The 19,451-nt window shown below is 32.3% G+C and overlaps 1 protein-coding gene across 2 annotated transcripts in view; it reads right to left on the reverse strand.

Moving 5' to 3' along the window:
• Positions 1–7,486: 7,486 nt before the first annotated feature.
• The window catches only part of LOC145692687 (uncharacterized), a 55,256-nt gene continuing 43,291 nt past the window's right edge, over positions 7,487–19,451 (reverse strand). For both annotated transcript variants that reach the window (XM_081768070.1, XM_081768071.1), the window contains exons 11-13: positions 19,088–19,279; positions 10,975–11,024; positions 7,487–8,170 (exon numbers count right to left, since the gene is read on the reverse strand). In XM_081768070.1, the coding sequence (XP_081624196.1) occupies positions 11,008–11,024; positions 19,088–19,279 (209 nt within the window). In that variant the 3' untranslated portion in view covers positions 7,487–8,170; positions 10,975–11,007. The remainder of the gene's footprint in view (positions 8,171–10,974; positions 11,025–19,087; positions 19,280–19,451) is intronic.

Genomic DNA, 19,451 nt, shown 5'->3' on the forward strand with positions numbered 1-19,451 from the left:
CAGCCGGTAAGAGAAAAAGCTTATCCACTAAGCAGGGTCACACAAAAGGAAATGGATAAAATATTAGATAACCTATTGAAACAGAATATTATTCGAGAAAGTGATAGTGCTTATGCCTCTCCCTGTTTCTTGGTGGGGAATAAAGATGGCAGTAAGAGATTAATCGTTAATTATCAAAAAATTAATAAAAAAATGTTACTAAATTCTCAGTATACCCCGAGAATGGATGATATCATGAGTGAGTTATCTAATAGTAAATACTTTTCTAAATTAGATATTCATCATGCATATCACGTGATAAAGTTACATGAAAACTCAATTAAATATACCGCATTTCTTACTCATCGTGGGTTATACGAATATAGGTATGTCCCTTTCGGTATAGCAAGCGGATCGTTCGCTTTAAGTAAATTAATCACAAAATTGTTGTATCATCTTAAGGATAAAGGTGTTACCTGGTATGCAGATGATTTAGTGATTAACACAGCAGACATTGAAAGTCATAAAAAGCTCCTTAGTGAAGTTTTTACGATTTTTAAAGAAAATAACATTACATTGTCATTCAATAAATGCATCCTTTTTCAAAGAAAGATTTCTTATTTGGGGCATATAATAGAAAATGGACATATTTACATGGATCCATCTAGAATAGAAGTAATTAAAAAATTACCTTCTCCGAGGAATAGGAAAGCTCTAATTAGCTTATGTTCATTTCTTCAGTATTTTGCCAAGTTTATTCCTAATTTTCAAGATCTTATGGCCCTTTGAATAAGTTCAGGAGCCCGAAGGTTGAATTTAGATGGGGAGATGAGCAGAAAGCTGCCTTGAGTAATATTAAAATGATGTTTGAAAGTCACGTAATACTTAAATTACCAGACCTCAAAAAGAGATTTTTCCTGTCAAGTGATGCCTCACTAACCTCAGTAGGAGGAATGATCTCACAATTAAACGAAAAAGGGGAAGAAGTTCCTGTAGGGTTTTATAGTCGACGTTTGAGGAAACATGACGTAAATAAACCCATATTCCTGCTTGAATTAATGGCTGTAGTGGAAACTATGGAACGATTTAAAACTTTTCTTTCTCATGCACCTTTTGAATTAAAAGTAGATACATGGGGTTAAGTTATGCGTTGCGTAATTTGAAAATATTAAAGCCATATGGTACTTAGTTGTATCGTTTGTTTCAATTTAGTTTTACAGTGAAACATACAGCTAGCGTTTTGAATATTCCGAGTGATTTTATTTCTAGATTACACAATAAAAATGATTTTGAAGGGTTCATAGAGGATCCTACTTTAAATGAAGAAATAATTAATAAGCTATTTGTGAATATTTGGAGTATGCCTTTTGCAAGACAATCTATAGAAGAATTTCAAAATGCAGATCAGGAAATGAAAAGTATTATTGATAGGATTAAGAAAAAGGAAGATCTACCAGAATACAAAATGGTCAATGAAATATTGTGTAAGAAAACTCGGTCTGTTCACAATCCTTATAAAATTTATTTACCTAAGGCTTTGACAAAATCTATTATAGAATACTATCATAAGCCAGCCTTGTCAGGAGCACATTGTGGGATTAATAAATGTATAGGAAAAGTGTGTTCTAGATTCACCTGGGAGGGTGTTATACCTGAGATTAAGGAATACGTGAGATCTTGTAGGGAATGTCAACTGGCAAAAAGTAATAATAGAAAGAAAATAGGTCAATTGGTATCAGAATTAATTCGAGGAGTTAATTCTACGATATATATAGATGTAATAGGACCTGTTACACGTTCGAGATCTGGTAGATACTGTTTGATAATAGTAGATGCTTTTTCAAAATACGTGTTTTTAGAACCTTTAATTAATTTGAACAGTCAGATTATTGTTAATAAACTTTTCAAATAAAGGTGTCGAAGAGGGTTCGTGGCAAGTATAGCACACGATAATGCCAGTATATTTAGATCATCTGTATTTAAAGACTTCTTGCATAGCTTAGGAATAAAGGATATATGTATTTCACCCTACTATTGTGCAAGTAACGCGGCTGAACGATACATTTTAAGCTTTAAGCAGGCTTTAAGAATATATATAAATCATAAACAACATTTGTGGGATAAATTTATATATGAAATTGAGTTTTCATTAAATTCTTCTGTACACTCCGAACAAGGGTTTACACCTATGGAGTTAGTTTTTAACTATAATGTTAATAATCCCCTAGATGTTTGTTGGAGAATAGATGAAACTGATATTAAAAGTAAAAGAACAGATATATGGGTAACAGCATTAAAAAATATGGAAGGTGCATGGTTGAAAAGGAAAAAAGAAATATGACAGAAACAGGACCGAAACTAATTATCAAGTAGGTGATAAAGTTTTGATTAAGTCACAGATTCAATCATCTTTATCTGGTCAGATAAATAAGAGCTTATCAAATGTATGGCATGGTCCTTTCCTTACAATACGTATCTTAACAGTCAATACAATATTGGTAGAAAATCTTGATGATCCTAAAGATATTAGAAAAACTCATGTGAGTTTAACCAAACCTTACAGAGATAAAAGAAATACTTAAATTGTCATTTATAAAAATTACAGGCCTGTAATTGCTAAAGGAGAAGGGGACTATATTATAACTGTAATTGCAAATAAAAAAGAGGAAAATAAATAACTGTAATTGCTAAAGAAGAGGGGAACTATTTTATAACTGTAATTGCTAAAAGAGAGGGAAATAAGATCTTTACCTCTAATACACAAAAACTAAGATCTAATTGTAATTAATTTAATTGCATGGTTTGAGATGTTTTGAGATATATGCATTTAGTACTAAATGGTGTATACAATACTTGAATGGTTAGAGTGATTAGCGTGAAAGTGGAATGAATGTCATTATGGGGGATTTTTTTTCTTTTCGTTTAATTATTAATTTTAAGTTTAGTAAGTTTGAATCGAGTGGAAATTTAATGTTGTTTACATCAATATATCTCTTAATACAAAAAAATGATTATATCAATTTTTCTCAGAGGGTGGGATGTTGTAGCATGTTGTAAGAAAAAAAAAAGATCATTTAAAACTAGCGCCACTTGTAATGAGTGGCTAAAATAGGAACTACTATTTCTGGAGGTAGTTAACTGACCACCTTCTGGTCATTGGAAATTGAATGTAACGGCGAGAGCGCATACTCCTGTTATTAGTCGTAAATGGTGCAATATCATGGAAAGTTCCGAGACTCTGTCATATTTCGTTTTGTAATTTAGTGAATTCTGATATTTTGATATTAGCCTGGATAAGTATTTATGATATTTTCTTGAAAGTGACTAGCATAATCAAATCGAGTTGAATAGGAGCCTAATTTGAATACTTTTATGAGCCATTTTTGTGTCAAAATTATCTAGGAATGAAGTTTGCAATTTCTATGGCTATGTTTGACAGACTAAGTAATTATATCAGTGATTGTGAAGCTTTTATTTAATATTTCCATAAGTGTTACAAGAAATAACTTTTATTTTGTGGCAAAAGATATTACTACGAGTGATTCAAGGGAACATTTAACAGTATTTGGCGTAATTCATCGATGGATTATATAACGAGAATTTACTGTATGGGTTACTACATTTATTTATAGTCGTGTGATTTTGAATATAATCATTCTACGTATTTGTGTGCTAATGGATTTAGTGATATTTGTGCAAAATACATTAAAAGTTTGAAATCACTATCGTCACCACGCTTTTTGTATTTCTAACGCACTCACCAAAATTTCATTATAATGACAGTTTTTTTAATAATTTGTGTGGATTTAATATCCTACACCAACGGCGTCTAAATTATTACAAGACGTCGGCACAGCTCGTAAAAGAAAGACGATGAATCAGGAAGATGAAAGGAATGACGGATATAATCGCTAAGATAACGGGATTCAAAAGGCAATGGGCGGGAAACATTGTAAGAACTGACTGTAGATGGACAAAAGTAATCCTTGACTGGATAAGAAGAGTCAAGATAACTTAAGAAATGTTGTAATATAAAGTGTTGTGACAAATGCAACCTTAACTTTAAATACATTTATAACATGCATTATGGGGCGACAGTTTGTAATACAGTAGATTCTTGAAAGTTGGGAATGGCGAGACGAAGTGTGACCATATCTTCGTTAGCGGCAAAGGAAAATATAGTATTATATAGGTACATAATGGCTTCCATCTTAAAGTCTGCCATCCTTGATTCAGATAACTTTTGTTGGAAAGGGAAAAGTATATAAGATATAGTTTCGGGGTAGCTTCTTACAACAAAGTGCACATCTGAGATTATTTATAATTTATCTCTAATCATTTAATAGTCAATATATTATATTCTACCTTCCTATTGTTTACCATGTCTTAACAGGCACTGTACGGATCGGTGTAGCTGAACGGAGAAGCCTGTAGTAATCAGTTGGTTTAATTTCACAGATCGAACAATGCTCAACCATTACGTTCATGTGCAAATTGGGAAACTCGGTTTCAGAGACTCTGATAACCTTAAAAATAGTTTAGCACCAAGGGATGTTTCGCTCTTCTCAAAGCTAAAAATGGTCCTAAAAGATACCCGTCAAAGATGGTTTAGTAAATGTATACTTTTGTTATGGTAATAAGGAGGTAAAAATACCAGGAGCTTTTGGTTGTCCCCCCATAAATATATAAGGTCTGTTATTAATTATGCAAAAGTAATAATTCATTTTAGGAATAGCAAACGCCAACCTTGAAACAAAATATCATAGTTATGTTAATATTTGAGTGTATATTTTATTATTGGATGAGGTTACATCTTTACATTTTCGTCTCGAAGTTAAAACCTGGTTGCTTAAATATGTCAGTGTGAAACAATGTTTTACAAAATTAAAGAGCACGTTTATGCGATTATAGTCTGGGAACATTTACACCAATACGTTCATATTTGTTAATATCTAGGGAAGTTAGAAGCTAATTTCTTTCATTGTTATTATGTGTAAATCAGTGAATTTCTTTAGGATTGGTTAGATTACCTGTAAGAATACGTATATTATTTCGTAGATTCAATAGAAATATGGCAAAACAAAATTAATTTTCAAAGACAAATACAATTTTAGCTCCAACAACTATTGAATTTAGTGATGGTTTGTCACATGATAAGGAAGCAATAATAATACTTATATTTCTCATTTCTTCACTTAAACATTTATTTCAGAAATACGCATTGCATCATTACATTACTATTAATTACGTAATACAAATTATGAATACAATACATGTTTCGTAACTTGCCTTGATTTGAAAACGATCTATACAATATAATATTTACTATGTTTGTTCTTTGTAAACAGTCCTCAAGTAATTTATGTCTACAAATTCCATTTATAAATATTGTTCTATCGTTTTGAAAATTATTAATTACAATAATACATTTAAAAAGCAAAGCAGCGAGGTATATTTTTACGTGCATCGCTGCCTGCAATAAACTTATGTTACTAAAAATTCATAGTAATAGCGATACTTTATTCACAATCTAGAATCAAATCATTTTAATGTTTCTAAATTTATTTTGCTCTCGGTTACATTGTAGAGTAATATTCATTTCATACAAACCTAACTATAAAGATTATTTTATGAAAATTGACAAGCATTCACATTTTGCACATTTATTGTAACGCTACAACACTTAAGATTTATTTGTTTCCTTTACAAAGATTATTCAAGACACTACATATTCAAAAATTATGCGAATTTTAAATAAACATGAAAGCAAATGTGACAAATGTTGAGACAAATGTTTTAAATTGAATTCGAAAAATGTTATTGAATCATTTCAGACATTATGATAAGCTATAGACAGAAAATTGACCAAACTCTCAACTCATAAGATAAACGTTGCTCGTGATTCAGTTACACATGTTTTACCCATTAGCTAAAGCAAAAGCTATTTGTGCTACTTGACACAAGAACTTGAGCTGTATGTTCGAATTCTTTGAATTTACTACTGATAGCAGTGATTGAATTCAGTTATAATTCTTTACTTAAAATGTCATATTAATATATGGTAGGACAACACGAATATATTTTCACACTTCTATCTGCCAATATCGACTTGATTATGAAATATAGAATGAAGAGATACTTAAAATATGGTTTTGCCAATAGTGTTGTATGTTCTTTACTTTCTCACTAAAACTAACCCTTTTTAGGTTTCATAATCACTTGGAAGGTCAAATGTTAAATTATTTAACGCTTTCAAATTTATTAATTACTAAAATAAGTTAAGGAATTTATCTTGATAAACTATGATACCAATTTTTGATTCTTAAAGTGCATTTATATTTGCAATATTTAGAGGCTCATAAGTGCTTCAAAGCTGAGCATAAACAATTTTTTATGTTCAGTAAGACTTATTGTACAAAATATGCACAATTCATTAAGATGAATACAAGCATAAGCATATTAATGTATGCTTTATCAATAAATTAAGACTTTTAATCTTTCTATACAAGATAATATATTGTCAACTGTCACGTGAGATGAAGTGGGGTCAGGTTGGTACATTGTTGAATAGGTGGTTTTCACACGAATATGTCATAATTTATTTCCAGATAAATATATTAATTTTCAAATATATTTGATATTATGTTTTTTTATTTTTAAAGAATGAATAGGTTTATTGCATAAAATCACTGAAATTACGTACAAGCATTATAATACATCATTCCCATAACATAGGTACTCCATAAATGTACGAGAACAAATTTTCTAAAAAAAAAATTCAAATTGAAAAATATGCTGGTATAAAGAAAATAAATATAAAGTTCAGATATATATAAAGTGAGTGAGTTATTGGGAACCTCTTTAATAAGTTTCAAGGAAAAGTTATACATTTTTGGTCAAAATAATAATAATCACAGGTAAATTAAAGTTATATTAACAAAAAACTTACCAATGGTTAAAAATCATTATTTTACATTAGCATTAATTTTTAATTTCCCATTTAGAACATCAATTGCGTTAAGAAAGTATTATATTTATCATTTCGTTTTATTGGGTTTTGTAGGTATTATCAAAATATTAGACGCTTGTAAACTTAAGTATTATTAATAAGCCACACACAAAAAATTAAAAGTTCTGTGTACCGGACCCTAAAATATGAATTCAATATGTTTTGTTACGTAGAATCCAAATTTTTAAACCCCAAGGACCGTGTCATTTTTTTCTTTTATGGGTGAAAAACCTTAGCGATTTTGCATAGGGAAAATACACGTAAGACAGCGATACAAAATAAAGTTCTGTACAGTGGACCCCAAGGTATGAATTCGAGGTATTTGATATACAGAATCCAAATTTCGAAACTACAAGACCATCGACCGTGTCAATGTTTTTATGGGCGAAAAACTTCAGCGAATTTTGGTAGGTTAGAAAGCACATGTTTTTCGACCATTAAACAAAATTGGCATCGTTAATCGTTCTCGGGTTAAGAAATTTGGATTCTATGTACCAAAAAAAAAATCCAATTCATACTCTGAAGCACACTGTACAGAAATTTTGCTTTTGTATGTCTGCGTTACGTGTATCCTCCTTATCTAAAATCGATAAAGTTTTTCGCCCATAACAAAATTGACACTATCGATCGTCCTGGAGTTTCGAAATTTGGATTCTGTGTAACAAAACACATAGAATTCAGAAGCTGGGGTTCGGTGCACAAAACGTTTACTTTTTTGTGTGTGACTGTGATAATTGTTACATTTATCTTGAATGATAGGTTTATAAGTGAATGTTATTTTTTGAATGTTATTTCAAAATTGTGAGAGTACATTTATTCTAGTAAGATCATTCTCCAACATATCTTAATTGGTTCTTAAACTGTAATATTAAAATATCATGAATTAGATTATAAAAGGTTAAGCTATATGTAAACTTCATTATTAATACACATGGAATTCATTAGCGATTGTAATTTTCCCAAAATTTTCAGGTTATATATATAGATAAATAAAAACAATTAAGTCATATTTTGATAAAAAGAAAAGTAGTCATATTATTTTGGATGACATTAGTTATTTTGGCAATTTTTCAAATACTGATCATTAAAGAAACTAATGTTGTGAAGAAACTAATTGAGAAATTCTTGTGAGACCGTCAAAGGTTGCTTTCTGTTCCATAAATATTCATTTATGACTACCATCTGAAAAGAAAGACAAAAATGATATTTTTGTAGTCTTGTGGCAGTCAGTTCTCTTTCGTGAAATAATACTTATTGCAAGATTTATGAAAATAGTTGCTAGAATTAACAAAATACAAGAACAAATAATTTCCGATAAATACCGTACAACAATGACAGCTAAACGAACGTAAATATCATTTATTTATTGAGAAAAAGCACGACATATGTTCCGATAACCCCAACCGTAAATTTTCCAACTAAGATTTACTACATGCATTTTCCAAAAACATTTTTTTTAAATATTAAAACTCTTTTATCAAAAGTATTTTAGTGTTTCGTGCTTTGTGTAAGTTTTCCTTCGTTTAGCATTTAGTATAATACTAATTATTTGAAGCAACTATAATGATAAATAGTTTTGAAATATTGACAAAAATAACATAAAAGTTTATGCACTTTTACTTGCATGATTTTCCACTACCCTCAAAAGATTATTTGTCGAATAATTCGTTGAATGTTCATCAAAGTTTTCCTCTGACCTACTTACCATTTATTGTTATTAACGAAGCTTGATAAAAGTATTAGTTATTCTCTATATACAAAATCTTAATGCACACACATCTTTCCCATTGCTTTGTCCATTTTTTGAGATCTTTTATTGTTTGTAGAAATCTGAAGGGTGATTGAAAAAAATAGCTTGTCTCATAGTTTCATTGTCTTGAAAGTGGTTTTCCTTCCAAAATGATTCCACAAATTGAAAAAAAATGTGAAACCAGATAGTGTTAGGTCAGGATAGTATGAAGATGGGAAGTGACTTCACACCCACAGCATCGTGTTATTATGTGGACAATATATCAGTTGTGATTTAGAGCGATATCTTGATAGATACGATCACATTGGTCTGAACACTTTTTGTTTTTGGCGAAGCTCTGCACTTTCTGCAGCAAGAAGGTGGGGTATGTTCATATAATTCTGTTACCTTTTGTCAGCAAATTCAAAACTAGTGGTCCTTGCTAGTGTAAAAAATGTCACCATGACCTTGCATGCTGAAGGTTGGACATGGGATTACTATGCATTGGTGGAAAAGTATGTTTCCATTGCTTTGACTGTGCCTTATTCTCTGGGTCAGAGCAGTGTACCCGTCTTTTATACTGAGTTATTAATCTGTCAAAAAGTACCCCTGATTTTCATGATGAAGGCAGATAGTTCCTGGAAGCAAAAGACTCATTCTAGTTTTTGGATAGGCATCACTAGCCCTGAAACCCATCGCGTAGACATATTTTCCATGTGCAAATGTTTGTAGATTGTTTTCTACAATTCCCACACTTATATTGACGTCATTAGCTAATTGCGATCCTAAAAGATGGCGGCTTCCACTTACTCAATGACGTCTTCATAAATGTCAAACTGTGTTTTCCCTAGAATGAGGGCCAAACCCAGTTTCTTTTGTATCATTAAATATTTTTATTGGTGTGCGGCTTATTAAGCACAGGAACCTGATCATCGCGGTGCGGATTCAGTTTTTCCCGTCTTTATACTTTCTTTCACCCAGGTGCCTTTATTTCACTAAGTTTCTAGTAAATCAGGAAATGTTAGGACTTAATATGTATTTTTTCTGACATTCTAAGGAGATATGTATTAGTACACATGTATAATTTAAATATTCTACATTAAATACAATTGAGTGAAGGGAAGTGTTTAATAAACATCCCACGTACTTTAACATTCCTGAGAACAGAAACAAGAGGATGATGAATGCATGTCCCTCCATGAAGTGCTATGAAAATACGTGTAAGAAGAATAAATTTATTGGATAATTGCAGTTATTTTGGTTTCTTACGACGCCTCAGGTTTCATCTGTAATCACGATACGTTGTTTGAACATAATCTGTATGTGAAGTCTATGTTTCATTTGTTTTTCGTGAACTTGTTTGAGCATTAGGTAATGCACATACTATATATAATGTTTTATAACAATATATAAAAGATATTGTTATATATATATATATATATATATATATATATATATATATATATATATATATATATAACAATATATTTTGGATATTCGGTTTAAAATCAAGTCATTTTCTTAAATAATTTTCAGGTACATTTTGAAAATCAGTAATTACCGGTACTTATATTACTAATAATACTTCTGTCCTAAAATGAAACTAGAATGTCATAAGACTAAGTAATGTATTGATTTGGGTAAATAATTCATGAGGAGAATGAGGTTAATGGTGATCAATATAAGATACGTTATAGATGTTAATGCACAATTTTATAACAGATAATCAATTAAATAGAACATCATATCAACTGTGCCGGTTTGTCCACGATATTGAACAAAATTAGATATAGCTATTTGTTTGTGATGCCGAATACGGGTGTAAAGAAAACTACCAAATATTTAGGAAATTGGAGTTCTAAAAGGTGGACTGGTCCAATACAGCTATAGTACATCGGTACGTCTCATATATTAAATATGAGTTTTGTATTTAAATCATACGAAAGGTACTAATTAACACACACACAGTCACACATATATATATACATGGATGAAACAGTATTTTACAAGTAAATGATATTATTATATGCTTGTGGAAGACCATTTTCTTAGTTGATAACACACAATTAATTATTATTTAAACGAAATCCTCATTAATGCATACAAATTAGATTTTTTACATGATATATATTTATAGCGAATTAAACGTATTTTTAGTTATGGCAGTAATATTCAAGTTAACGAAATGATTATTTAATTGTTTATTTTTTTTCTGAATTTTAGCTTAGCTTTTAAATTTCATATCTTAGCAACTTACCGATCTACTGTCTTACTGGTAAATGAAAAAATGTTATCCTCGTCTATAACCTGGAAACAGGGAAATAAATTGATTATATCACATTAATATGTAAATCTTTAACACTGAGTCATTTGAATTTCAGTAAATTTTCTGACTTAGAAGTAATCACTTGTATCCTTTCTTAACATTTTATAGAATGATGATACATTGAACACAAATTTAATTATTTACAGGAACTAAAATATAGTGTGTAACTAAATTACACAGTGGTTACAATGGTACCCGTAATAATGTTGTGACTACCTTTTCAAACTAAACAATTGAATGTTCAATAGAAATATCGTTGCTACTTGATCCATATTTTATATACATTACGAAGGTTGCACTGAAACTTTCGAGAAAAATGATAGAACGCAAAAGCATAAAACTACATCAATTTTTTATTGCTTTTCAAAGTACTCCCCATGCGCAGCAAGCATTGTTTTATGTGATTGAACCACACCTTGAAGCGTTATGCCGCTCCAAAGTTTTTACCTGCAAAACATGCAGTTTATATGCCTTGATGGCTTCTTCTGGAGTGCAAAAGAGCTTCTCACGCAACATGTTCCTGATTGTTGGGAACAAAAAGAAATGACTGGGGGCTAATTCAGGGAAAACACTCACTATCGAAACATACCAACCAATGTGATAAAAATACTCGTTTAATGTGCATATTTTGAAAAAAAAAAATAATAAATGATTAGTGGAATAGAATACTTCCAAAACATCCAAGTTAGTGATACAAATAATAACACAGGTCTGCAAACAGAAAGCTGTTTGCATAAGTTTAGCTGATTTTTACACTTCTACATGCACCGAAGTTGAAAATGACCCCCGTTTATTCCTGGGACGTCAAGTTTTTGCAAATCGAAACGTAACGTTGTCAAATAGGTAGCTGCAAATCGCTAAATTGTAAATGCATCACACGAAAATAAAAATGAACATGGAAGATTAAATTTATTTGTGATCAGTGAAAAATGAAAATACACGTATATTGGACCGGATGGAGAGCACTGACACATAACGTAATGTGTCGTGAATGAAAGTACGAGATTAAAAAAAAACGAAAACAATAAATCTGTTTATAAAACGAATTTAGTAAGATTAGATCTAGGTTTGTAAAACGTTGGTAAGTAGTTCTGGCTACCTCTTTGTTGCTCAAATACAACGAGTACGCGAGTACGGGGGTTTTTATTGGCTCTGGTATTAGAAAACTTAAATCTCACAAACGCTTCATCAGTTCAATGACTCCAATTCAAAAGGAGGATTGGGTTGCCTTTACTGTGGTCATCAAAACGTTTTCGGGAAACCGGAAGGAACCACAGTACAAGAAAATGGTGGAAAAAATGTTGCATGCGTTCCAAAAGCTTGGTTGCTCCACGAGCTTAAAAGTCCATTTTCTCAACTCCCACCTTGATTACTTTCCTGACAATTTGGGAGCGGTGAGTGAGGAGAAGGGAGAGCGTTCCCATCAAGATATAAGAAATGGAACGACGGTATTAGGGGAACTGGAGTGTTACGATGATGATAGCCTACTGCTGGATTTTGTTTAGGAATCTTCCAGCAGCCACCTACAAAAGGACAAGCTCCGAACGAAGTTTGACCTTTAAAAAGAGACGATTTCACAAGCAATCTGATTGAGGATGGTATTACTTTTTTTTGTCTTCACGTGTGTGCGTATTTCTGTACATTAATTTGTGTTACGCTGTTAATGGTGTTTCTGTAAATCGCATATTTGTGTTCATATTTTGTTCAACAATGACCACTCGTTTGTTTGAAACCCAGACGTCCCAGGACAAAATGGCTGTCATTCCTGGATTCAGCGCACCCAACACATACGAATCAGTTAACTAAACCGAAACAGCTTAGCATTATTTTATTTTTGCAGACCTGTGTTATTTCTATGAGCAAAATACAATATTAATAATACGTATAACATTTAAATTGCAATAGGACAAGTTTCAGTGGAGGTAATATATTGCTCCACCACTCTTTGATCCAAGTAAAGAAAGCCCGGCGCGTGGGAGCGTCACTTGGATGACATAACGTTCACTCTGTTGTTCGTATGAGTAGAATAATAACAAAAATCTACCGAAAATAATATATAGTTGTTGTACTATGGAATCACTATAAAAGTAAAATAACCAAGTGATACAAGTTATTTCGTAGTGAGCCTAAACACATAATATGTGGTAAATATTTTAATTGAAACTATCGGAGACGTTATTGGAAGTTGGGGTGCTTTCAACTATTCACTCCTGGATTTTCATAGCTGCGTAATGGATTAGTATACCAGTAAGAAGATAAACCCTTCTGGAACAGTGAAACATATCTGACAGTCCGCGTAGTTTGTAAATTCGCGTGTTTTTCGTATCAGTTTAGAGTTGCAAACGCATACGACAAGGATAAAAATTCTTTTCTAATCAAAGTGTAAGAACAATGATGAATCAAATGCTATTCGGTCGCAGAAAAAGTTAAAATATAAAATAGTTTCTTTGTTTTCTAAGAATTCTGTAGGTTTCTCTTTTTCTCTTTCTTTCGTTCTTTCTTTCTTTTCTTTTCTTTCTTTTTTCTTTTTTTTTGTAATCTGAGTGAAAACATAAAATGTTCATCAAAAGTGTTTCCTATAAGTGACTTGTATTTGGCGTTTATGTCGGTAAGTTGCATGTTAAAGTTTTCTTTGGTGTGTTCATTTATTTTTACACAGTGCATTAGAATCTACTATCTTGCGTAACATTAGTGGATCGTTATTTTTGTTTTATTGGACATAATGTGTGACTGAAACTCCCTAGATCTCGAGGTTATAGGAAACAGCTTCAAGAATCGAGCCCGAGACTGACCTGAAATTGTTCATTTTTCTTGTCTGAAATTATTCGCTAATGCTTGCTCAAACTTTTTCGCTAAGGAAATAAATGGATTCACATAATGAATTGATGTGCCGAACCTTTCACAAATTAATTTCTGTATGTGGTTCAGATCCTTTTGTGTACTGTTAGTTACCAAAGGAAACGGAGAGCAACTGCTTCGAACCATGGGTGTTGTAATGTCAATTGTATATTTACTTTCAGGAAACGTGAAGTTGGTGTATCGGTCGTGGGAAACTGTGCGTCGTACTCACTGTCACAAACGAGGGAAAATATATTTCTCTCTAACTACTGGTCTGAGGGACGTGAGGATCTAGGATCAATTTTTTGGACTTAGTCTCTAGAAGACAGCTAAGGATTTTATGGCCAGAAGTGTTTCATATTATGTGTTGTTACTCGTAGTAGGACATTGATTTATGAAGTGTGTACAAAGTCATTAGAATTGTTTTCGAGATCTGGTCAGCACGGTTTTTCGATTTAGTACCCATGGAGGTCTATGCACCATCGCCACTTTGTGGGTTTTGAAGAAATCCTCAAAACAAAGTAATATTTGTCATGGCCTGCAAACCACTGGAAAACAGCCTGTTGGACCTCGTTGTCCGACGAAAACCGTTGTCATCGCTTGTGTTTCCACTGGATGGATTCCTGCTTACTCTCAGAATCCCAACGGTGGATCCAGGTTTCCGCTCCTTTCACCAGAGGCAACTTCTGCAAATCCATTGTTCGCGGCGTCACACAAACATTTTCTACGTGGAATAACACAAACAATTCTGCTCACGGACACTGCATTATTTCGACTGACCTCAAATTGCGCAACGGGGTTCCTCACAGTGACATTAGTGTGCGCAACAGGCGTCATTGTGCCCCTCCCTTCCATTCCTGTCCAGGTAGAAAATTAATTGGACGCTTCTCGTATTTGTAACACACAAACGTATTTAAATAATTTTATAAAGGAACACCCGTATTGGTAATCTTCACGGTATTTCTTACTTCTCTTAGAATTGATTTATACGGTTCACCTTTCGAGGTTACGTAAAGTATGGTCAAGAACTTTTAAATGTAGGCTTATTTCTATATGATGTGATAAACGCGGGTAGTATGATTCAGGGAACATTTTAATTTATGCTTCGTAAAAATAATTTCTCCCATGTATTTTTCTTCTTTCTTTTATTCAAGCAAGACGATGTTTTCTGTTTATTATTATTGGTTGCTATCTATAGTCTGTTATCGTTTCTGTCAGTGTTCGAAGTGGGGAAAAAAGCAGAGGCGGTATGTTTTACTATGATTTTGACTCAACGTATCGTCTATTTAAATATTGTCTTGATCACTGAAAAACCAGAGACGGTATGTCCTCATTACTGTAAAACCAGTGGCGGTATGGCATACTACCGCATACCGTCTTACTTCGACCACTGGTTTCTGTGCTTCCATAAAGTCAGTTCAATTTATACAGGGTTAGCATAAATGACTCATTCATTTAGAAAAGGCTATATTTTCAGAAGTATTACACGGACACATATGAAATATATATGAAAAGAACCACAAACTCATCGAGTTTGTTTTGTATGGCAATACGAGTCCATTATTTTTCCGATCGGGTGTGACAGTGTGGCAATACGAGGTTAGTAACTGTCAAAAACGAGGAGGAAATCTATAAAAAAAAGACGTCGAGCATCGTCTGGACGTGTGTCGTGTCGGCACCAAAGGAGCACATATTTGTGAACATTTGTAGAAGGTGTATCAACTTGGTGAGTTTGTGGTATATGCAAGTAGAAATCTACATTCCAGTGAGCTACAGGTAGTAGAGTAATCCCTGTAAAGAGTGATGCAAAGAAAAAATAATGACGAACACTTCTGGATAAACCTTCTAATTTATTTAGGGGGAAGATAGAGTGAACCCTTATTTTTGACTAACCTCAGGTAACGGGGGATTTCGTAAATGTTTCAGTAACCACATGTATCTTATTGTGCCAAAAAAAAAAAAAACATTTGTTTTAGAAAATAACTTCAAACTGCATTTCTAAAATCTTGGAAGCAAAGAACTCCTTTGTCCACTATTTCTTGTTTTAAAATCTCACCAGCAGGGATGATTGCGTGACTTCGCAGAAAATATGTGACATACTTTTTCAAAGTAGAACTTGTTTTTATAAAGTTATTGTGGGACATGTTTTCTTATTGGCTGGGGGGTAAGTCCAACCTTTCACTTGTAGCAAACTTTAATCTCAAACAGTAGCGATTATTGCAATATCCTGGGAAAGGGCCTATCTGATTTGTCATAAGGACCAGATTATGTTACGTGATCTGGTCAAAAGTCAAGTTGCATCCTAAATCGAGTCTGGACATTCCAAAACCAGGTATGAGATATTTCGAGCACGTAACTTTCGCGTGGAGCGCCCTGGATAATTCTAGAAAGATGCATATACTTTATTATTATTACTGATTTTACTCAAACAACTTGACTTTTGAAAATGTTCTATTCATGTTTATCTTACGTGCTATACATCGTTTTTAAGCTCTTCATTATGTCCTTGCAATAAAATTTTATTAAATCGTCCCAAAAACTCTATTACAGATTTTGAGATAGTTGGACTTATTTCCTCAATTGATCTTCCATTTATTTCAATGTTCACGTTTCGTGCCTTTTCTGACATTGTTCCATCCATTTTAGGGTAATTTCTTTTCTGAATGTACAATCAGCATAGTCCATTCTATATTTAAGTTCAATTTCAGCCACTGCCATTAACATTAATGTTTAATGCTTTCTGACTATGTTCCATTCATTTTAGGGTAATTTCTTTTATGAATGTACAAGCAAGATAGTCTGTTCTATTTTTAAGTTCAATTTCAGCCACTGCCATTAACTTAAATGTTTAATGCTTTCTGACTATGTTCCATTCATTTTAGGGTAATTTCTTTTATGAATGTACAAGCAAAATAGCCTGTTCTATTTTTAAGTTCAATTTCAGCCACTGCCATTAACTTTAATGTTTAATGCTTTCTGACTATGTTCCATTCATTTTAGGGTAATTTCTTTTATGAATGTACAAGCAAGATAGTCTGTTCTATTTTTAAGTTCAATTTCAGCCATTGCCATTAGCTTTAATGTTTAATGCTTTCTGACTATGTTCCATACATTTTAGGGTAATTTCTTTTATGAATGTACAAGCAAAATAGTCTGTTCTATATTTAAGTTCAATTCCAGCCACTGCCATTAACTTTAATGTTTAATGCTTTGTGACTATGTTCCATTCATTTTAGGGTAATTTCCTTTATGAATGTACAAGCAAAATAGTCTGTTCTATATTTAAGTTCAATATCAACCACTGCCATTAACTTTAATGTTTAATGCTTTCTGACTATGTTCCATTCATTTTAGGGTAATTTCTTTTATGAATGTACAAGCAAAATAGTCTGTTCTATATTTAAGTTCGATTCCAGCCACTGCCATTAACTATAATGTTTAATGCTTTCTGACTATGTTCCATTCATTTTAGGGTAATTTCTTTTATGAATGTACAAGCAAGATAGTCTGTTCTATTTTTAAGTTCAATTTCAGCCACTGCCATTAACTTTAATGTTTAATGCTTTCTGACTATGTTCCATTCATTTTAGGGTAATTTCTTTTATGAATGTACAAGCAAGATAGTCTGTTCTATTTTTAAGTTCAATTTCAGCCACTGCCATTAACTTTAATGTTTAATGCTTTCTGACTATGTTCCATTCATTTTAGGGTAATTTCTTTTATGAATGTACAAGCAAGATAGTCTGTTCTATATTTAAGTTCAATTTCAGCCACTGCCATTAACTTTAATGTTTAATGCTTTCTGACTATGTTCCATTCATTTTAGGGTAATTTCTTTTATGAATGTACAAGCAAGATAGTCTGTTCTATATTTAAGTTCAATTTCAGCCACTGCCATTAACTTTAATGTTTAATGCTTTCTGACTATGTTCCATTCATTTTAGGGTAATTTCTTTTATGAATGTACAAGCAAGATAGTCTGTTCTATTTTTAAGTTCAATTTCAGCCACTGCCATTAACTTTAATGTTTAATGCTTTCTGACTATGTTCCATTCATTTTAGGGTAATTTATTTTATGAATGTACAAGCAAGATAGTCTGTTCTATATTTAAGTTCAATTTCAGCTACTGCTATCAACTTTAATGTTTAATGCTTTTTGACTATGTTTCATCTATTTTAGAACAATTTGCTTTGAAATATAAAACCTGTATAGTCTCTTCTGCATTTGAGATGAATTTCATCCATCTCCCCAAAAGTTTGTTCACATCAGTGCAACCAGACAGGCCCTTACACACAAGGTTTTATCATAATATAATTACAATTACGAGGTTTAGTGGTGACAGCATACTTAGAATTATTTTATTATACCACCAAATACCACAGTTACATTTGTTAAGAGGAGCTAATATTTGTAAACCATTGATGTAGGCTATTATTTTAAATATTTCTATTACACTCACTTTCCAGTAATACAGTTTTGGTATACAAGGTGTTTGAAAACAATACCAACAACGTTTGGAAGGTAATTCCTGACACCAATATAAGACAAAAAGTGTATGAAAAACCTGGGTGACAAATGTTTGCTTTCAGAGTTATAGACTGCCGGAAACATGAAGAAATTTACTTTAAAGGTCCATAGTTCCAAAACTATGGAATCCACCGTACAGGTCAAGACTTCAATGTGCGTAATCCAAAAATACATGTTTCAAAATCCTAAAGTACTCAATAAGCAATTTTTATAGAGGAAGTTTGGCTACGGGCGTATAATTTGAAGTACTCACCAACTATCTATAAAAATGTTGTGGAAGTACCGCACGATTCTGGAACATGAATATTTGGATAGGGCACATACTAGTTCCTAAATGGAGTCTTGACCCGACTACGGCAGGTCCCAAAGTATTCGAGCTATAGACCTTTAAAGTTCATTTTTTTAAAGTTTTTGGCAGTCTATAACTCCGAAATGAATAGTTTCTGCACGTAATTTGGTCTATACTTTTTGTCCTATGTTGGCGTCAGGAATCACTTCCCAAATGTTGTCGGTGTTAGTTTGAAACAGCCCTGTATAAGTCTTCTCATATAAAGGTTCAGTCAACTCACTCATACATTTATATTTTCCAAGTTGCATTTAGTAAGACGAATATTTACATAACCGAAAGTTCAGTTTATAGTATAAGATACACCGTCATTTAAATTTAACATAACTTACCCTTGATTTTATATGGCTTATAAGAACGTCCTTTGCTACGTATTTTATTACAATTTCTCCATTTTCCTTTCTTCCCATGTTTCCCACAACGTCTAGATGACCTATCGACGGATTTATTCATTTCATTAGGATATCCACCTCCTCGAACCTTTTTCGCAAACCCAATCACAACGCCACCAACTAGTTTTAAACCTACAGTAAGATAAAGACATGCGTTATTCAAGTTATGTTTAGATTACAGTTTCAATTGAAAATTAAAAATATAGCACGATATCTGCTAGAGCATCTCATAATAGTAATTCACAAAATTAAGAGGTTAATTGAAAATCAACATTAAACAGTACTCTCCGCTTAATAGTAATAC

Source organism: Thermobia domestica, chromosome 8, assembly GCF_964235325.1.
Source record: "Thermobia domestica chromosome 8, izTheDome1.hap1.1, whole genome shotgun sequence".
NCBI lineage: Eukaryota > Metazoa > Arthropoda > Insecta > Zygentoma > Lepismatidae > Thermobia > Thermobia domestica.